Raw genomic sequence first — 22,775 nt, 5'->3', positions numbered from 1 at the left:
AAGGATTATGAAAAGCTGTTGTTCCTTATCCTTCTGGACCCAGAGAAGTTTGCCTCATACAGAGAAAATTTCCCCTGCTCTGAGTTGGAAAGCCTTGCTGCAAACTAAGGGCTGCACTATGACCTTCCAAGGCTCAAGACTGAACTGACGGTCATGTACAACATGTCAAATTTTGAGCCTAAGAGCCCATCAGACCTGTACCACTTTCTGACAGTTAAAGAGCTGACTGAGAGCATGCAGCAGCTGTTTCCCCTCACCTGTCTGATACTGACCATACCCCAGTTCACCTCCTCTGTTGAGCGGTCTTTCTCGGCCCTGGGACCTCCAGTCCATACTCGGCACAGATGTTCCTGTACACCAGGGATGGGCAATCCTGGTCCTCGAGGGCCGGTATCCTGCATGTTTTAGATGTTTCCCTCTTCCAACACACCTGGTTCACATGATAAGCCTATCATCAAGCTCTGCAGAAGCCTGATAATGACCTTCAGGTGTGCTGGAAGAGGGAAACATCTAAAACCTGCAGGATACCAGCGCTTGAGGACCAGGATTGCCCACCCTATTGTACACTATGCCTACCTGGTTATGACTACCTGGTTATGCTGTGCCATGTATGCCTTGCCTGCCAGCATCTTACACCCTGCTGTGATGTGCTGAACTGTCTCAGGGGCTTCTCCACACAGCCTACACCTGAGGTCTTGTCTGGTGTGGTAGACCCCGGCCTCTACTGCTCTGGTGTTCAGGACCTGTTCTTGTGGAGCCATGAGCAATGCCTCTGTGCTGTCTTTCAGTCCAGCGTTTTCCAGCCACTGGTATGTTTTCTTATCAGCCACTTCCTCAATTTGCCAGTGGTACATGTCATGCAGGGGCTTGTCCTTCTATTATAGCCCCTCAGGCTCCACCTCCCAACTGGGCTTTTGCTACTTGAGACATTCACATAGCAGTTGGTCATTGGGGGGCATCTTTTTGATAAATTCCTGGAGGTTTTGCAGTCTCCTCCAGGACAGTAAGGGGTGCTTTCAGTGTACTCAAGTCCGTATCCAAGTACACTGGACCCCAAAGTCCGCTTACTTTTATCTATGTGAATGCAAACATTCCATGCTCAAGTGCCATACCCGAGTCCAACTGACAAGGTAGTCCTGGGTACAGACTACCCGGACTCCAGCACGGTACATTGCTGTGTGAATGTGATCCGTGCCCGAGACAAGATGTGACCTAATCACCATTCTGACAATGAAAGTGACCTAATCATCACGAGACCATAGATGGCACTCCTGTTGTCTCCTGAAAAAGCCTGATCCATGCAGCATGGGCTAGCCTTATTGACCGAACTGCTCTGTGATATATCAGGGACAACAAAGGTTGCTCTTCTTCACTTTGCCTCAAACTAGCTAACAGATTGAAAAGTAGTGCCTGTCTTGCCACAATTGTAGACAAATGAACAGAACAGTAGCTCGGTTGATGATGTAAGGGTTTGTTTTCTTCTGACTTCCACATTTGTTTGATAGCAACAGAATTCCTTCCACACTGCCACCTACTGTTTGGGCCCTGTAACACCCATTCGTACTTGGGCACGGGCTGCAGTACGCGCTTGTGAATGCAACATCTGCGGGAAAGGTGTGAATGTATTGAAGTACAGTATGGACTCAAGTATGCTGTGTGAAAACACCATAGCTCTAACACTTACTAGACCTCGGCCCCCCTCCTTTCACTTTGTGTACAGCCTCAGGAGGCTGGACTTAGGGTGGAACCCTCCATGCATGGTAAGCAGCTTCCTTGTCTTAATATCAGTGGCTTGTATCTCTTCCAGTGGCCAGGATATTATGCCAGCGGGGTATCTGATTACTGGCAGGGCGTAGGTGTTAATGGCCTGGATCTTACTTTTGCAGTTCAGCTGACTTTTCAGAACCTACTTTACCCTCTGTAGGTACTTGGCTATGGCTGACCTTCGACCTGCCTCCTCATGAATACCATTTGCCTGCAGGATCCCCCGGTATTTGTGACTGTCTTGCACATCTGCAATGTTTCCTACAGCTAGTTCAACACTTTCAGTTGTGATCAGCTTTCCTCTCCTAGATACTTCTCCGCCCACATTTATCTAGTTTGAATGATGGCTGATAGGAGCTTCCATGTTGTGCTGAGGCAGGTTATAGGCTGATAGTTGGATGCATGGGCCTAGGTTGGTATTTTGAGAGTTTGGACAAGGCATAAATTGTCACTACCAATATTTTGTTTATTCTTCTATTCTCTATTGAGAAAATAATTTTGCACAACACGCTGGGACGCATTTCATCTCCTGAAGAGAGTGACTACATCTTTCAAGTTGAAAGACCACAGAGATTCTCTGAGGTACAGGCATATAGCATAAAGGGCCTTGTCCAAGGACCCACATGGATCCACGATTCGCTCCTGCAGGGGCCAAACCCCGACCTTCTGCCCCAAAGTCAGTGTAGACCACTGACCATGTGTGTGTGTGTGTGTGTATATAAATATATATATATATATATATATATATATACACACACACACATAGGGTGGGGAAGCAAAATTTACAATGAACATTTAGTTGTTTTTTCTCAGCAGGCACTACGTCAATTGTTTGGAAACCAAACATATATTGATGTCATAATCATACCTAACACTATTATCCATACCTTTTCAGAAACTTTTGGCCATATGAGTAATCAGGAAAGCAAACGTCAAAGAGTGTGTGATTTGCTGAATGCACTCGTCACACCAAAGGAGATTTCAAAAATAGTTGGAGTGTCCATAAAGACTGTTTATAATGGAAAGAAGAGAATGACTATGAGCAAAACTATTACGAGAAAGTCTGGAAGATACTATTAAAGAAGAATGGGAGAAGTTGTCACCCGAATATTTGAGGAACACTTGCACAAGTTTCAGGAAGCGTGTGAAGGCAGTTATTGAGGAAGAAGGAGAACACATAGAATAAAAACATTTTCTATTATGTACATTTTCTTGTGGCAAATAAATTCTCATGACTTTCAATAAACTAATTGGTCATACACTGTCTTTCAATCCCTGCCTCAAAATATTGTAAATTTTGCTTCCCCACCCTGTATGTATATATATATATATATATATATATATATATATATATATATATATATATATATATATACATTTTATTTCACTTGAATGGAACAACTGTAGCATACAATTTCCCTATTTCCATTGAAACACAGTCCAGTCTTTATTCTAAAATAATGGTTGTTTAAGAAATGAGAAACTTATTAATCACCGCAGTAATTATCCAGTGGATGGCACTTGCCCATTTGCTTAGTTTAATCCAGGTGGAAATTTTTTTCCATGTATGAACCTAGTATTTATTGTCTGCAGACTTATTTAAGAGCCAGCACTGTTGTAGCAAATGGAATTATGGCTCCATCTTGTGTCTGTAATGTACAATTGCATATGGGAAATATATAAATAAATTGGTTTCTACTCCAAGGATTCTGGCAGCTTCCTACAGAAGAAGGCATTTTACTTTTTTAAGTAAATATGGCCCTGAAATAAATAATCACAGGACAAAACAAAGAGCTTTACATTTTTATAAGACTTATATATATATATATATATATATATAAAAAAAACATAACACAATAACCAAGGCATGTCATACTTCGTGTTTTTTCTTTGTTTCTCTGAGTACTATTTACAAACAGGCTTATGTACAGATAGCTATAACTCAGAAATGGAAAAAAGCTACATATAGCCTAGCACAAACAACCAGTTAGCATAATGATAATATATTTGTTATGTACAATGTAACTGGCAAGGCTAGAGCAAGAAAGAACATAAAGATTCTGCAAAAGATTTAAATAACTTCAAGTATCTGTTGTGAGGTTTCATGGAGGTTTTAGTCCAATGGACACAGATTTCCAGCAACACTGAATTGAAACCAAAAATCTGGTCAAGCTGCAAACTGTGTAGTGGGGCCTGGAAAGGACAGGAGGACAGGAAGAGCTCTAGCCATTGGAAAAGACAACACAGACATCGCAACAAATGTGGTAACACAGAACAATCACTTCTCTGAAAAATGCCCACTTTAAGAGAAACTTTTAACACAAACAAGGGAAACCTCCTCTTCTGTATATAAAGTGATATCCAGCTTATTGGCCTATAGCATCTTTTTAACTGCTTGGAATAACTAATGTGCAACAGGCAAAAAAACAACAAACAATGGGAAACAAAGAAATACTGTCCTCAATTAACAAAAGTAGATGTGGACATTTTGACTGTATCAGGACAAAGGACAAGACAAGACTTTAACAAACATAAAATAACATTCTGATGACATTTCACTGTCCCTTTAATGCAGTGTTTCTCAAACTGGGGGGCAGGCCCCCTAGGGGGGTCATGGGATTACTCCTGGGTGTTTTTTTTTTTTTTTTTTTCCAGGTTAGAACACGTACCAAGTGGAACTAATGTTTTAGCGCTGGAGCACCCTGGACTAATTTTAAGAATGTATAACAAACAAATCTACTGCCATGGTGATCTGTCACTAGACTGGACAAAGAGTTTAGGTTTGAGAATGGACAAGGATTGGACTGGAAAAGAAACGTGCAATGTTTCTGTTTTTGCACAGTTTGTGCAGTTTGCACTTTAATGTTCTGAGATGTGCAATGGAAATGGGCTCATTGCAGCCACTGATATTGTTAAAATGTTCATCTTTGTTACCAAAATTTGTTTGTTGTTCTATAAAAAGTATCTGTATTGTCATAGTTGTAAGATAATTGCACACTTCCTTTTTATTTGGAAAAATATTGTCTAAGGGAGCAGTTTTGTTGAGTTTATTTGTATTGTTTAAGCAAATTCTAATTCTTCTTATTTTTAATTTGCACAAAAAATTATTCAAGGAAAAGCAAAAAGTATTGTTACGATGTTGATGTTTCTTTCAATAAAACTTACAATTGCACCACTGTTACAATGTTGTTGGGGTTGAGGGGGGCTGAGAGATTTTTCATCCTCCAAAGGGGGGCCCCACAAAAAAAGATTGAGAACCACTGCTTTAATGAAACCCACGAAAATTTATTTCCATTGTTAGCGTAACTCATTCATGAACTTGTACCTTACATGTGAATTAAGGTCCAAAATGTATGTAACCAAAGTTAGAATTGCACCATGAGCTGTGTAAAAAAGAAAACTTGCTTGTTTGAGGAAAGATCTTGCTATTCTTCTATGTTAGCAGTAGTAATAGTAGTTAGCAGTAGTAACTCTAACTATGAAAAAGTGTGGCCCAAACACAGGCCTTTGTCCTACTAACGTCTCCAAGTGCATAAAAGACTAATGCTACTTCACGACGTTCATATTCATAAAACAACACTGTAGGGCTCACTTGCCTCTCTTGTTTACATTTCAGTTTAGTGTATGTGATTTGGAAAGAGAAAAAAAGTCCATGTACAGCACAGTCTTCAGCCTCCCCCAGGGCTCGTCTCAAATGGCACCTGCCCTAGTGCACTGCTTTTGACAAGACATGTACTGTAACTCTCAAACCAAGAGCACCATAAAGACTCTAGTGTCATTTTAAGACCTCAAATAAAGCAGCAAAGACAGACAATTTAAACTTCTGTTCTCCTGTTCTCGTATGAAGTAAAAATGCTGTCAGGTGTCAAATTATTATTAGTATTGGAAAAAATATTCATGGGGAGTGAAATTTAGGACCGTCTTTTCAAAATTAGTGCATTTAAGGTACCATTTGAGAATCTGCTCTGATCATCGGCACCACAGCAGACATCTACTCTCCCCTGTAGACCCACCCCCTCCCTTCATGTGCCTGCTTCCCCTCTCTCAGCAGACTGTCAGGGGCAGCGGCTGGCTCTCACGTCGCTGGTTTTTCTTCAGCAGCTGGATGCGGTTGTGGCAGTAGAATTTGATGGCTCGCCAGTCGCGGTGGTTACTGACCAGCAGGGGGCACTGCTGGAGGCAACGTTCACAGTCAGCCTTGGCGGGGACTCGCAGCTCGTTGATGTTTTGTGTGAGGTGCTCCTCGACTGCAGCGCGCTCGGCCTCTGACCAGGGACGCTTCAGGACGCCTCGCTTTCCTGGAGGAAGTAAAGACGGATGGACATGCAGATGAATCACTGTGCGTTACAATTTAAACTAACAGCTGAACGCAAACACACACTGTCAGAGCTTTTTAAAATATTACACTTATTTGTCAGCTATCAAATTCCAGTTGCATGTAATAAGAGATACACACAACAAAACCTCTGCTTTTCATGTTCAATGTACAAAAAAATATGCTGAAAAAAAAAACCCTACTGGGTAATAGCTAAATTTTAACAACTACGAGAACTGTGAAATTCCTTCATTTTTTTGCACCTTTACCACCACTGAATCTCACTTTCAGCCACAACCTGCAGCTGTGCCCAAGAGAAAAAAGTCTAAAAGTCCTATTGCAGGCTGCCTGTCAACAAAAACAGCAGACGGACAAAACTGAACACAGTAAGAGTCGTTTTACTCTGGAGCAGGTACACACTAAAGTGGACAAGTGTTTTGCAGGCCGGCTTTCCATATAACTGCTTGTTATTGTAAGTTTAAATGACACTGTTACAACGTGGAATACTGTCGAAGATTTAGGCCACTTCCAAAGAGATCTGGGTCATTGTCACAAGTAATCCTCAATTCACTTCTTTAGTCTTACTAATATCACATCAGTAAGACATTTTTTACATCTATCTAAAGGCCTTAGCACATCAGGTCAGTATTTTTCCACTGAAACTGTTACACATTTAATAACAAATACAACATTTGTGATCAATTTTTATTAAAGTTTCTATTCCTGATGGGGTTTTTTTCTAATTTGTCAAAAGATTTTAGATGTGTTTGACCAATCAGAGTGCAGCATCATTTCATAAGTCACGCTATCTACTTTCAACAGAGCAAACAATAATATGCAGGTGGATAATGATGACAAGGAGGAGGAGGAGGATGAAATAGAGGATGAGAACAACATACAGACAGAGAGAGAGGCAGCTCAACCCCTTCAGGTAGTCGCAGTGCCAAATCCAAGATGCAGACACACAGAAGCAACAGCAGGGAAGTACCCCCAGTAGAGAAGCAAGGGAGGAAATAAAACGATAGGACCACAAAATCCTCCTTAGAGCTTCGCGACTCCATTTTGTCTCAACAAAGAGGATAAGAAAATCTACTGGCCTCATTGTGTAAAGTTTCTGCACCATTTTCACAAATAGCAGGAAAAATCACAAATAATAGAACACAAATACAGACTTGGTGTGAAAAAAGGCTTTAAATTTTTTTTTAGTAGAGGTGCACCATTCTGACTATAGTTTCAATATTTGCAAATCCACATCTATTTAGAAGTGCTTAATTGCTGATATTTTCTTTTGCCCTTATAAAAATATAGCTTTACCTTAAAAGAGCTGTATGTAGTATTTCTACTTTCAAATATTTAAAAAAGTATCAATAGAGTTTTAAGAAGTGAGAGCTTGAAGCTACATGAAAGGCACCAATGTATTGGATTATGGAGACATCAACTGTATATATTTACCGTAGCATACTAGCAGGTTTATGTGACCACAACAGGGAGAAGTGAATCACTCTGCTAGTCTCCCATGATGATGAAAACTATGTTATAAAGTGATACAAACTAAAAGTGCTGTTGTTTTCACGTCCAGACACACCTCTAAATTAAAAGAATGGATTTTGATGCTGAAATGACTGTCTCTTCTACACAAGTGAGTTTGATTATGAGGCTTATGGAGGTATTCAGTTTATCTGATGTTATAATCTTTGCTAAATTGCCGTTTGTTGATCCACGGTTCAGACTAAACTGTGACAGTTCTGCATTTGTTTGAATGAGCCCTAACAGATCTTTAGTGCAGCTATTGACAACACAAACTGTACACAAAATAGAGGTGACTTGTGGTTTTACTATGGCTGTTTTCTGTACATATAAGATATATGATACATGTTATTTTTTATTGTTCGAGTCCACTAAGAACCCAAACAGTCCTGATGTAGGCTGACCTGTTCCTCTCCTACGATTGGCAGGTGGAAGAGGAGGAGGTGGTGGAGGAGGGGGTGGCTGTATGTTCTTAAGCTTTTTGGGTCTTCCCACTCGCCCGTTGTTCTTTCCCTTCCTGACATACAGCAGGGTGGGTGTAGGGTTTGATGCACTTGCAGTCGGAGCAGGTGCCTCAGGCTTCTCCTTCATGTGCTCTCCATCAGAGTCACCCTCAGAGTACGAGTCTGCAGAGTTTCCTGACATAACTAGTGACAGTAATAGAAAGGACAGACAGTCATGTGAAAGGATGAAAGAGAAGAGGGAAAGAGGAAAGTACATTTATTACTGTGATCTTCTAATTCAACTCATTGACACATAATAATCCACATAAACCCTTTTGAACCAGACGATATCTCAGACTATGGCATGTTCTGGACAACAGAACTAGAAACCAGTCTCACTCATTCATTCAGCCATCCAAATATCTCACCGTCCAGTTCCAGGCAGATGTGGTTCAGGCTCATTCCTCTGAACAGTACTCCATCTCTTTCTCCACACAGCACAACTCTGCCCACTCTGCCCATCAGGCCTGGGTCTTGGCCAATTCCAGCACAGTTTTGCATCACATGATACTCTCGCTCCAGGAAGTGCTCCAGCCTCTCCACAGCACTGCCTCCAGGCTGCCCGGGCTCCTCTCCCTCTCCGAGAAGCAGCAGTTGGGTCAGGATAGCTACCTGCCTCCGAACCCTCGTCTGGGTCAGGGCTCGGGGATTGCGAGTGCCGCTGGAGCGAGCCAGGCTACGGAGGAGGTCAGTGCCTCGCAGTGGTGTGGCAGGAGAATGGTAGGGCCGAGCAAACACATACGGGTTTGTAGGGTCGACCCCCACATCCTGCCGTGTCTGAAGCAGTAGCTCCAGACAGGGCTCACAGTGAGGTGGAAGAATGAGGGGCTGCACACGTCCACGTTTACCCTGAACGCCAACTCTAGGGAGGTGGGGGAGAACGAGGCGCTCAAAGGGGGAGAGGGAAGCCTCCAGTGGAGTAAGAGCTGGCGGGGCACCAGGAGGAACTGGAACAGGACACTGAGGAGTGACCCGGGCACGATATTCGACAATGGAGAGCTTGGAGACTTCACACTCACGTCTTCGGTTGTACAGGATAAGGAGCGCCAGGCTAGAGTGACAGAGAAGGCGCCAGGCCTCAGCCGACTGAAGCTGCCGAGACAGAGACAAGAAGGCAGAGTGCTGCAGCCGACGTAGGTAGAGAACCAGAGACGACAGAGACGAGAGAAGGGGCAGCATGTGATGACGACCCGAAGCACTGCAGGGAGAGAGGGAGCTACTAGTTAAATTATTAAGCCAGATTTCCCAACAATAGGTTGTTATACTGCAAAAGATACTTTACTGTTTGGCTTAATTAGAACAAACAGTAATACACAGACCTAAACTAAGTGTTTGCTATCTTTGTGTCCATTTTCTCATACATTTCATGAGTTTCATGATCACCACTGATAAATAAAGGAAAGTGTACAGTATCTGGTAGCAGATAACTCCCCTTTGATTTTGAATTGATAAAGTTACTCGAGGTTTAACAGTAAACAAAATGTTTTGTTATCTTGCATAATCCAAGTTATGAAAGGAAAAATGTTTGACAGGGTTTTAACAATATATGTACTGTTTGAAGACCATTATGAACCCAACTTAAGGCTTATTTCATATCCTTTACCTCACTGATGCTGGACTTGATTGTGGATATAGACCGATACTGGGTGATGGTGTTTGTTGCTTACATGAGTCAAGTCTCATTAAACTTGCACCTATCTGTATTAGATCAGTAATTTTAAACAAACATTTTAAACTGCCAAAGTACCAAAAAAAATGCTACAATAGTCCACATGCCCTCCATTTCATTGTGTAGTTTCGATACAGTGTCATTAATACAAATGTTTCATAAAAACGCATTTAGAACTAAGCCTCAAGCCAATGCAACAAAAACAATGTTAAGTTTATAACACAATACATTCTGAAGACAAACTTAAAACATTTTAAGGCTCAAAACTGGAGGTTTGAGGATGTAAAGAAGTCCCTTGGTTGAGACATTACAAAAAAAATATACTCAATATTGCCATATAACACAGATTGATAGTGTCACAATTCTGCTCACACAGTTACCTCAACAAGTCCTTCTCCTTATCTTCTGTCCCACTTTCATATTCCACCTCCATCAGTCCATTTTCCTCCTCTTCTTCCTCCTCCTCCTCCTCCTCCTCCTCCTCTTTCTGTTGCTCCACCTCTTTGGTTGATTTGCTCTTAAAGGACTGAAGGCAAACACCCTCCTCTTTGGGTCTCTTTACCCCCACCACTTCTACATCATCTTCATCGTCCACCCCCTCAACCTCCTCCTCCTCTTCTTGTCTGTCTCTCTTTAGCCTCTTCACTCCTCCCTTTCTGGACGAGCTCACAGCCACAGGGGGTGGGCTTCGTTTTAGGACAGACACTGGCACTGCGTTCTGTCCTTGTGGAGGGGTCAGCACAGGTGGGGTGGAGTTCCTTCCAGAAGAGGCAGGTGCATGGTTTGCCGCTGTGAGAGTGGGTGGAGACATTGAGAGGTCCTGGATGCCACTCTGTGAAAGTTCTGCACTGCGATTGTGTCCTGTAGCCTGGGACAACTTTGAGTGCTGATGAGAGTGGGTGGGGTTTGTGTTTTGTGCATGCAAGCGGGGCATCTGAGTGTAGCGCTCCACCAGAGCAGAGCAGACTTCGGGCTGGTGGGCATGGTGCTTGTCTAAGTGGCGGCCCAGGGAGCGGAAGTGGCGTCCACAGTACTCACAGGTTTGGCGCATGGAGTCTATGGACACTCCTCCTCTGGCGGCTGTTGTGTTAATGCTGCTTGTGGTGTTGGGACTCAACGGAGCTGGCGCTTTGAACATCGGCTTAGCCAAACAGGAGGTGGAGGAGGACGATGAAGATGAGCAGGGTAGGGGCGACTGTGGCGTAGGATGGGATGAAGGAATGGGATGGTTGTGATGAGGACCGCTGGTGGGGGAGACTGTTTGTGACTGTCCAGGTGGGGTCCGATGGGGGGTCTTTTTCTTAGAAGGGGTGCTGCGTCGCTTCTTGCGCCGGCGCTGTGCTCGCCCACGGGGGCTGGTGTTGTCCTCATCTACCTCTGAGTCACTGGCGTCAGAGTGGGAGATGGGGGAGGAGGAGGGAGAGAGGGACCATGAGGGGGTGACGTATTCCTGCTGTTGCCGCTGCTGCTGGGCTGTCAGAGGAAGTGGCTCGTCCTCCTGAAGTGTGCGACAGGACAAGAATCATCTCAACTGTTGTCCATAAGACATTTTGGCAGCAACATTACAATAATAAAAGACGGTATCTGAGTTCTGTGACGTTTAGATATTTTGGTGGTCACAATTAATTTCGGGCATGACTTTTTTCTTAAGTTTAGATTTGTTTTTGTTGCTTTGGCTGCCCATTCATAACTTTTGTCTCTGACTTCTGAGGCACAGGTGGAAGTTGGTTGGGATAGGATTTTAGAGGGATAATCATAGAACATTTTTAACAGAATGTTCTTAATTTCTGCACAAAACCAACAAAAAATGAGTTTTGTTTTCCTGTATTCAAAGTATGTTCACTATAGTTTGTTATATCTGAGATTATATTGCACTTTTAAGAAGACATAAAGGTGAATGCCTTTAGATGAAGTTAACCAGAGGGCCTGTGGTCCTCCTCCTAAACAACAACAGTGTTCCCTGTCTTGGCACTAACCTAATATTGTTACAGACATAACTGCATGACTAGGTTAAAACTATGTCTTCTAATCTAATGAACAGTCAGAAGCATTGTTATGTTTCAAAGAAATTAACAAAAGCTGAGCCTCGCTGTTGAGAAGCAGCAGTGAATTGTCTGAACATGAGTGATAAGTTTTTTCCTGTCAAACACTAAATGGTGTGAAGAGGGAGAATTGACGCTAAGCAAAACAGTTCAAGTAGCAGATGATTTTTACTCCTGTGAGATTAAACTTCTTGTGTTGTGTTCTCCTATCTCATTACCACACATAACAAAACACTGGTTTAGAGGATGGAGATAATTAGTAGATAATTAGGTGATGATGCCCACAATCAAACTGGTGGAATCTGCAGTATATCACAACTGCATCAATATTTACTCACTAATGTGCTGTTTTACTGTATTTATTTATTTTTACTGCATATATTTTAAACAACTGATACAATGCATTCATATGATATATTTATTCAAGTTGTAATATAAGTATATTTGAAGAGTTTTTCAAAAATATATATGAATGTACAGTATGTAAAGATGTATGTATTAAAAATAAAAGCTCCCTCCTAAAGTGGAGATTCTAGGAGTATCATAAATCCTCAGAACTTTAACTTAGAAGTTAATCAGACAAGCTAATGCCTAAGATTTTGCTTGGGCTTTCATTTAAAACCTACTTTAACTAGTCACATCTAAGTATTTCTGAGGGTTAATAAATACATATCAAACAAACAATAGTCGTGACTTAACCTAAAATCCAATCAGGAACATATGGCATTGCGAAATTTAATCATCCTGAATATAAGATATCTAAGTAAAGTAACATTTGTGTCTGATTGTAAATTTATCACGTTAAATTACATAAATCGATATGTTATGCCTCTAGTCATGTTCTTCTTTTACCTTTTTGATTTTGTTGTTATTCTCCGTGTCTGAGTTACACTCATGTTGTGCTGGAGACACAGTACTGCGGAAACCCTGCAGGACAGAGAGCAGCCACATTAAAACAGCTAGCACTCTGCTCATTAATGTTTGCCACCACAATCAGCCTCAGCTGTCACTCAGCGAGCTGGAGGGCACCCCTTCACAGTTGTTCGTTAGCATCAAGGCTGATTAGTACTCCAAATCACCCACAAACAAGGTAAACATGAGAAGTGAAAAGAGATATGCTTTCAAACTTAGGGTTATCAATCAAATGAGGCCAATAAAACCAACATTAATCTATCAGCCATTGATAATGGTGCCTTTCTTGTGCTTAAAAGAACTAGTTGTAGACTGATTTTAACTTAGTTGAAATATAAAAACTTTGAGCAGCCAAGGTGTCACTTGAATGATGTCAATTTTGTAATTTTGTCAATTTAATTTACTTAAAATGGATTCCAGTATAATCTTTTTTTTTTGAGCAAATTTAACCAATCTAATGAGATCCATTAAAGGAACAGATGTCATGTAATAACCATGGTTACTGTTGCTAAAGCACTATAGGTAGAGGAGGAACTGGAGCTCAGCCATCACCATGGTAACCCCATGCCTCGCTTGGCTTTGTGTGTTTGTGTGTGTGTGCAGTGGGTAATGTGAATAGCCTGTGTGTGTATGTGTGTGTGGGTGTGTGTGTGTGTGTGTGTGTGTGTGTGTGTGTGTGTGTGTGCGTGTGTGTGTGTGCATGTTTGAAGAAATCAACAGTGTGTGAATCCACATATAGGTGGCTACCCAAAGTCAATCAGATACAAACACAGTATATACAGTATACACACAGAGTGTATTTGTACACTTAGGAGGACCGTGTATGTATGAATAAAGAAAATTTTACATTGACATGTTTCCCTTAAAACACATTTAAACACATTACATGATGGAAAGGGCTGCATAATTTTGGTGAAAAACTAATTATTGAGGACAATAGTGCAAGCCGCCGTAATGAAATTTGTATTTTTTCATCACAAACATACAAACTTTAACATTAAAAATAAGATAGTGAAAAAGTGACTTTCATTTTACACCTTTTATACTGTATACCCTCTGGTCAATGTGACTGAATCCAAAATATCACCAAACACAGGCTGGACTTTTACATTGCAACCTTTTGTGTATATATAACTGTACAGAATGACATTGCAATTGTAATTCAGTTAGTTGTTGCAGCTCTTGCAGAGGATTACAGTTAAACAAATCAACATTAAAAATATTTACTGTGAACTGACACTAAGCATGAGTATCAATCATATCCTGACACTGCATTGTTTCCCAGTCTGTTGACTATTCTATCCATAGTAGTAAAAACCTCATGGCTTTTCCCTCTTCTGACTTTAGGTTTTTGTTATTTTTTCCTAAATTTTAGCTGCAATAACTTGTCATTATCTTATCAACAAAGAACAACAATACAGCTTATACACAAAAATGTTTTACAGTACTTTATAGGTCTTCATGTCCTTAAAGGTAATGGAGTGTAATAATGAAAGCGTGTATGTGTGGTGTGTGCATGTGTCTTTGGGTGCTTTTTCAACATACTGACCAGGTTTTCTCCCCACTCTGTCAGGCTGTAGTCCACAGTGATCTCCTCTCCCTTGGTGATGTCTCGAATTGCGATGACCACCAAGCGCACCTGGCTACCACAGTGGACCTCGCGGATGCGGCAGTTGGGGGAGGGAGGGAAGGAGCTGGCAGTTGGGGCTGGGGCGGAGGCTGTTGGTGCAGCTGGAGCTGTGGATGCAGGGGTCAGAGACAGGGCCTGGGCTGAAGATGTGGTCGGGGCTGGGGCCGGGGCAGGAACCAGTGTTGGAGTAGAAGCAGAGGAAGCAGCTGGAGCTAGAGCTGATGCATGGGCTGAGCAGGAGGTGGCTTTGGATCCGGTGGAAACTTTGTTATGAGCCTGTGCTGATGGACTACTGAGAGATACAAAGGATGGAAGATTGGAATTATCGGGTATAAATGAAGAAAAAATCTGTAGTAATATATTCCTATCCTGCTCACAATCTACTCTTTTTTCTTAAAGAAACTCATGTTTTATCAAGACATAATAAAAAATAGTCTGCTGAGAATAATAATTTGCACCTGATATGGTTTTTCTGCAAAAAGTTCAATGAAACTATTAAAATGACATCTCATAGATTAAAAACAAATTGTGGATGTGCACATTTTGTTTACATCAAACATTTAACAGCTGGATTTCAGATGTGTACTATTGTTGTGAAATTCAGTATTGGTTTTATCTGTAGTGATGACTTCATCCATCCCATAAACTGAGATTTTAGGTGAGCACAGAAAATCCTTTCCACTTTGGCAGATGAATGTGAAAACATCCTGACAGTGTCAAACCCCTCACAAATGTCATTCAACACAGTGACACCAAAACTTCACCGTGAATGAACATAAAAACTTACAAACTGAAGTGGAAGCATATATGGGCTCCATGTTTATGTTTTAAATCTTAAATAAATCCCTGATTATTTTGTGTTGATATTAATGAATAATTAATTGATAGCCCAAAAACTTACTGAAGTCATTTATCAAGCCAAACACTCATAAGCATAAACTCACAATTGCTTCTTTTGTGTTTTATGTCATTGTAAATTAGCATTTTGGCATTAGTGGGACTATATAAGCAGTTTATAGACATTCCCCATCTAGTATCTTACTTATTTAACCATTGTTTTTCAGTCTAATAACTAGATTTCAACATTTTTTCATATTCTAATTTATCCATTACATGTTGAGTAAATCTGTGGAGAGACCATATGTCAATCGCATAGACAGCAGTAGTGCATTTGTAATTATGATGTTTTCTCACTCTTCTAGCTGTGTTTATTTCATAGTTGAAGGATACACTGCAGCAGATTGAGTGTAAGTAAACACTAAAAACTATACATAATGTATGTGTTCATGCCGATGCTTCTTGACTGTTGATTTTCTATCTTTGTCAATTGCATTCCTATTACATCTCAGGTACACATCTGCCTGATTATATAGCTGAAATAAAAACCAAAACGGTAGTACTGAGCACTGAATTTCAAAATACTGCTCTTGTGTGCTGAGTTAAGATCTGTAAGCCGTTTTTTTTTCTCCATCTGAGGACTGAATGAAGAGGGCTTTGGAACAATATCAAGTACTGATTAACAATTTCTTAGTGTGTATACACTGACAAGAAGTAAAAAAAAAAACATCTCTGAAACTCACAGAAGTTAACACAAGAACACAAATTGTCACTCACCATTTGTGAGGTGCAGACTCAGTGTTGTAGAAGGGCCCATCCGGTGTTAGCCGTTTATTCTCTGGTGCTTCCTTTCGTTCACCTGAAAGCACAGCAACAACAGTTAAAATGGATTTCATACAATACTGTACACAGGGACACAGAAACACACAGACAGAAAGGTCTTCACCCATCCTCCTTCAGCATATACACAGGTGCACATTACTGCACATACATAGGCAGGCACACAAACAAACAAACACACACTCACACACACACGCAAAAGTAGGTCACACTCACTTACACATGCTCCACCCCTCTACCAATCACACAGAAACGTAGACAGATGCACACGCACACAAGCAGAGGATGGCACTTAGATGGCATGCAGATGTAAGACGCAAACACACACCTGGGCCGAAGCTGTGTTCAGGCACGCCCTCCTCCTCAGTGTGTGTAACAAAGACTTTCACGGGTGTCCCTTTCCTTTTCCTTCCACAGCCGCGTCTGTAACACACACAGATATGCAATTATCATTTAATCAATCGGCCTACTGACCAAACTTCACATCAATCAGGTCAGAGGGTGATCAATATCCTGATGACCACCTAATAGATCAATAAAAAGTGTGTTTACTCTCTCAGGCAAACACACAGAACACCCACCAACACAAACACACAGCAACAAAGAAACAAAAACTAGACAAGTGTTACTTAGCCTGCTATGTATCTCATGAAACACAACAAAAACATATGCTTTAGATTTTACATTAACATACTGACCTGAAGTAAACCATCAAATAACTAGAGGTAGACTGATTTATCAATTTTTTTTTTTCCATATCGGCCTTAATTTTTTTTTGGAAAGCCGATATTTCATCAGGCTATGTTAAAAGAATACTATGTGTACGTGTAGTAATAATTTCATTTATATTGCTGCAAAGAAATCTTAATTATCTGAGTGTTTCAATTGTATTTTATGGTCAATGTACTTAAAAAAAAAAAAAATCTGCCTTAAATATCGGTCTCAAAAATCGGCTGCAGATATCGGCCATCGGCTGACCAAATTTTTAAAAATCTGCATCAGCATTGATCTCAGAAAAACCCATATCAGTCAACCTCTACAAGTAACCCAACAAAGACTTTCTTGAATATCCTGACTTTGATGTTTTTTCTTCACCACACAACACATTTGGTTCACTCAGAACAAATATTTTACTACAAATGAGAAATGTTAATTTAAAGGTTCAAAATGCACCTCGTATTTAGAAAAACTTTTCATGCCTTCCCACGAATTCACTTTTACTTCACAGAGCTGTTAAATGATATTATGTGAATGTGAATATTGTCTCCTATGCACCGCAGTCAATTGTTCACGGTAACCTTCGAACAGACATATCTAAAAAGCATTTCAAAGACTGTGCACAGCATGGAATCAGTAAACAATCAGTCACTGCACACAAAAATAGTAATATAAAACTCACACAAACCACTGGATCAACATTAACACCACAATACAACCTGTCTATACGACAATATCATGGAAGGTGGTAGTGCTATTGGGGAATATCCATAAAAACAAAACTTCCCACTTGTTAAATATTGTCTTATGCTACATTCCAGAGTCCTGGGAGATGGGAAGTTTCCGACATCCAACTCGGTAAAATGCATTGGAACGCCTGTCCAAGCTGGAGGTCCTCGTTGCAAAGTGGGGCCAGATAGAAGTACTCCAATCTCACCACAAACTACAACGTGACGTCCACACAACAATGGTGGCGCACAGTGGGCAAGTTCGCATTGAAAAAAAAAACTCATGATGTATACTTAGCTCATACGTCATTTCGCTTCTTCCATCTCGTTTGCATATATGAGAACACTGGACTGTCGACAGTCATAATGCTTCTTCAGTAACAAAGCAAATAGGAGCATAGATCTGTGATCTCCATGTTTGTTGTTTATGTTCAACATGGATCACCTGGAACACTTTGAGGTGGGACGTAGTTAACTCCAACTGAGATATGTTGTACCTCCCAGGACTCTGGAATACAGCATAAGCACACACATGCATGTAAGTAACAAACCTTAGCACACATTTAATCACACCAATATCCAGTGCTTAATTGATGTGTTTTCTTCTCAGCAGAGAATTATTTTATGCATTAACTGAAATTACTTAGAGGAAAACATAGGAAAACATTCCTTTAAATCAGTGGTGTCAAACTGATTTAGGTTCAGGGGCCACAGTCAGCCCAATATGATCTCAATGGGGCCACACAGGTAAAATAATAACATAACCTATAAATAATGTTTAAGAGTGAAAAAAGTTAAATAACATCATCAAAATGTTTACACCTATAAACTATTGTTTAGAAAAATGTGCATAGCATGAGCAACATGAAAATTCTCAAGACAAATAAGTGCAGTTTAACAATATTATGCCTCAGTTTACTAGTTATACATGTGCATTACAACTTACAGATCACAGTGGATCTACAAATACACAAAACTTTTAGTAACAAATAGAATATTATTAAAATTGCAATTTGTTTTCTTAAGTTATTTCAAGTTGTTTTTGTTATTCACTTTTAGGTAGGTTGTAAATGTAGACATTTGTATGTAAATTTACTTTCTCTACACTAAAACAAAGAAAATAATCTGAAGTTGGCATTATTCATAGGTTTATTTCAAGCATTTACAGAATACATGCAAGTAAAAAAAAAATTCCAAATCATTCATTTACACACAAAAAGGTTATTATGATAGTGTGAGTATGTGACCTGTGGGGAACCACGGGTCATAGATGTGGTAGCTTTTATGCTGGGGAGAGCACACTTTTGGGAAAAGATCTGAGTCTATATTTTACAAGTAGTGACATAAAAATTGTTTGGTAAATCACTCTTTAAAATGTAAGCGACAATTAATATACATTATTAATACCCAGGTGTGCCTGCAGAATAAAACTGTGATGTACACAGGAAGCGCACGGAGGGGGTGGGGGGTAAATAGTTCATAAAACGGGGGATTGCGTTCCGTGATTGTCAGAGCGGGGGGTAGCGGTACACAATCGTGGGAGCGAATGGGGGGATATTTAATGTGGAGATGGGAGTATTTCTGAACTGTAGGTACCAAATTGGCCAGTTAAACATGTCTACATTTGTCAGAATCGTTCCAGCATTCCTGTTTTTAACTTCATTTTCCATCATCCATCATGCGGCGTGGTACTGCACTTCCAGTCAACCGAGTTACATGTTTGTAAGGTTATTGTATTCCAAAATGAGTAATATCACTGAAAATATTAATCCTATCAACTTGCCGAGATATTTAATGTGGCAACGGGACTATTCCTCAACAGTAGGTACCATATTGACCAGGTAAAAATGTTTCAATTTGTCAGAATTGTGCCGATACACACACACATACACACACAGATGCTCTGAGCCCTTCCAGTATTATGATGTAGGATTTTACTGGTCTGACCCACTTGACATCAAATTGGTCTGTATGTGGAACCTGAACTAAAATATAATTAACATCCTTGATTGTTAATATCTTCAGTGTAATTTTTGCATTCCACAAATTCATCCCACGGGCCGGATAGGACCCTTTGGTGGGCCAGTTTTGGCCTACGGATCGTATGTTTTACACCCCTGCTTTAAATCATAGGAGTAGTTGTAACATGACAAACATTTATTAATATCAATCTGATCCCAAAAATAAAAAAGACTAGTCCAGTACAATGATGTTTAAAAATTGTATCGCCCTGCACACCATCACTTCCCATAGTTTCAGCACAGTGAAGGCAGACACACAACAAAAGTGTTTTTGATTAGTTTTTGGACAAACCAACAAAAATGATTCAATTTAACGATTATGCAACCAAAGTAGTTTCTAAAAAAAAGTCATCATTGTCATCTCTCTATGACAGAAGGATTCTTAGTGGTTTACATTAACAGCTGAGTGCTCTGACCCCTGGATCAACGCTAAGGAGTGTGCTATTACCCAAGAGAGCTCAAACTGAGCCACCTGTGTGCAAGCGAGATTATCTTCTCCAGACTAAAGCCATGCCAAAACTGCTGTGCTCAGAAGTGCCAAACTCATCCTGCCTCTGCCGATTCTGGGCTAGTTCTGCTCCCAAAGATCTCAATATTGTTTTCCACCAGTCTATTTTTTGCTCACATGACATTGGAGGCTTTTAAAACTAGGCCACAGAAGGATCGTGATTTGGAGTTTGAAGTGTTCGTCATTGTGTCTTAGTGGGTTTGCATGTTCACCAGTAAAACAAAGAGAAGAGGTATAAAACAAAGAAGAAAAAAGGAAAGGGCAGGAAAAAGTGAAGCAGCAGAAAACAGACAGAGAAAAATAGGGGAGCAAATAAAGGAAAAAGACAGACAAGGAGAACAGAGTGAGGGAGAGATACTCATTCAGCAGTATCAACCAGACCCACTGTCTTTGTATTGATCCAGTCCACTCCCATCTGGACTCATGATACTGTGTGTGTGGGTTTGAAAGTGTGTAAGAAAAGTGTGTGCCTACATTCACACTTGCATCGAACATATGTACTGTTCTTTAACCTCTCGAGAAGCTCTACTGTGCAGCAGACCACATATAAGAGCTTTGTAAATTGTATGGTCTGTAAAAAAAAAAAAAAAAATTAACAAATGTGTTTATAGGATAAAAAATGTGCCTAAAAATGTGTAAAAATCCCAGTTTTTTTGATCCACGTCATTTCTACTTCTTCCATTAAGTTAACAGCTTCCTCCATATTATTGCACTTAGGCGGCATCTATTTGGATTTTTATTTATGAAAATCAAATGACTACAGAGAAACCCAAATGTCAAGATAATATATAGATCAGATCTACTGTGGCAGCAGCACATCTCTACAACAGTTGAGATATCACACTGAGAAAAGGTGTTGGAAATACATGTACGCCATGTGCAATGCCAGCACCTGCAGCTTGTGTAGGATCAACAAGTGTTTTTTTTTGTTTTTTTTTATTCCAAATTATTATTGGCAACTACACCACGAGGGACTTTCCACATCTATAACTCAACCCCACTTTCCTTTCAAGAAGTCATCCAGGTCCTAATAACCATAAAGAGCAGAAAGATAATGAGATCAGATGATGTAGCTGCTGAAATTATGGAGGATGCTTGTGTATGGCTGCGGCACTAACATGAACTACTTTAGGTGCATTTCAACATCATCAGAGAAGGTGTGACTCCTGCAGTTTGTAAAACTAACCAACTGGTAACACGGAACAGAAAGGGGGACATAATCTACTGCAAGAAATGACATTCGGTGGAAATGGATGACACTAAATTCATGTAATGAGGATCTGCTTGTTGAACACTGCCACCACAAGATTGTCACAATCATCAGAGAAATATGTGAGCTACATGTTTATATCACTGCAATACATTTATTCTGTCAATTAACTTATTGTTTGGTCTAAAAAGGTGATAATTTCAGAGTGCTTTTTTTCTCCAAATCAGTCCAAAACCTCAAAAGATTTCACTGACAATGAAGTTTCAGTCTTGTGTGCAACAAAAAAGTGACAAAATCAGGTCACTTGTTGCATTTGATGACCAAATGTTTGCAGTGTATCCTTTAAAAATTACCCAAATAATTGACGATCAAAACAGACAAACAGGTTTCTTCAGCTCGAGTACTGTACGTTCAATCAGTCCAGTTACTAATAGATTCCTACAAAGGCTTTAGTTGCACCAGTTGTTCACACTTAAACCATGCTCACACAGACAGACTTGGCTAACAGGCCTGAGCTACACTTGAATCCAACAGGTCAAATAGTTTTTCCCAGAAAACACAGTTGTATGTGGAGTTTATATTTTGCTGGATTATTTTTGGGTCTTCTGCGTGTGTGCCTGTGCGTTCAGTTCAGGTTCAATGAGTTTCTGGGAACTTTCTTGCCAACCAAATCTGTCTCACCTCCACCCCTTCAGTGAACTGACCTCTCAATCTCTCCCTCCATCTCTATCTCCCTCTGCCTCACCTTCTCCATCGCTTCTCTCATTCTTCCCTTTCTCCGCCATCTTCACTCCAACAAAAACACAAACACACACTCGCAGCCCCCTCCCACCAAGCCACATGCATGCACAAATACACAAACAAGGCCATACGCAAGACCCACATATGCGTGAGACACACACAGAGTCCACATGTGCACACACAAACATACACACTCAGACACACACACACCCCTCCCCCTCGCTGGCCCACATGCATGCACAAACACACACAGAGGAACACACACACAGACACAGGCACACACACACACACACTCAGGCACACACACACTCAGGCACACACACAGGCGCTCATACACACACACCCCTCCCTGTCAGGCTTACAGGCACGCAAACACACTCACACACAGTACACACAAATATCCTCTCTCTAGCCAAGCTCACATGCACACACACTCACACACACACACACACACACACACACTCACCCCTCCCCATTCTAAAGCTCACATGCGCACACACACACATAGGAAAGATCACTGAAGCGCACACACACACACTCTCTCTCTCTCTCTCTCTCTCTTTTCCCTCTCTCTACAGTCTCACTCTTTTTCTTTCTCTCTCTCTCTCAAATAACCAAACCCACAGTCTCATGTTCCATCTCTGACACACACTTTTTTCCCCTCTTACACACACACACATACACACACACATACAATCTGCATACTATAGATTCTCAGACTCATGCATATTTGCTACAGTACACTATTCTCACATATTGTCTCTTCTACAGTGTATTGCACACACAGGCACACACACATGTTCCATCAAAC

The 22,775-nt window shown here is 40.7% G+C and overlaps 1 protein-coding gene across 1 annotated transcript in view; it reads right to left on the bottom strand.

The window, feature by feature from the left end:
• Positions 1 to 5,033: 5,033 nt before the first annotated feature.
• LOC115427695 (uncharacterized) overlaps positions 5,034 to 22,775 on the bottom strand; it is a 21,017-nt gene continuing 3,275 nt past the window's right edge. The window contains exons 2-9 of the mRNA XM_030146361.1: positions 16,368 to 16,462; positions 15,977 to 16,058; positions 14,282 to 14,654; positions 12,673 to 12,747; positions 10,159 to 11,276; positions 8,478 to 9,307; positions 8,011 to 8,253; positions 5,034 to 6,062 (exon numbers count right to left, since the gene is read on the bottom strand). Coding sequence (XP_030002221.1) covers positions 5,809 to 6,062; positions 8,011 to 8,253; positions 8,478 to 9,307; positions 10,159 to 11,276; positions 12,673 to 12,747; positions 14,282 to 14,654; positions 15,977 to 16,058; positions 16,368 to 16,462 — 3,070 coding nt within the window. The 3' untranslated portion in view covers positions 5,034 to 5,808. The remainder of the gene's footprint in view (positions 6,063 to 8,010; positions 8,254 to 8,477; positions 9,308 to 10,158; positions 11,277 to 12,672; positions 12,748 to 14,281; positions 14,655 to 15,976; positions 16,059 to 16,367; positions 16,463 to 22,775) is intronic.

Source organism: Sphaeramia orbicularis, chromosome 1, assembly GCF_902148855.1.
Source record: "Sphaeramia orbicularis chromosome 1, fSphaOr1.1, whole genome shotgun sequence".
Classification (NCBI taxonomy): Eukaryota; Metazoa; Chordata; class Actinopteri; order Kurtiformes; family Apogonidae; genus Sphaeramia; species Sphaeramia orbicularis.
This window is presented reverse-complemented; position numbering and strand designations above follow the sequence as displayed.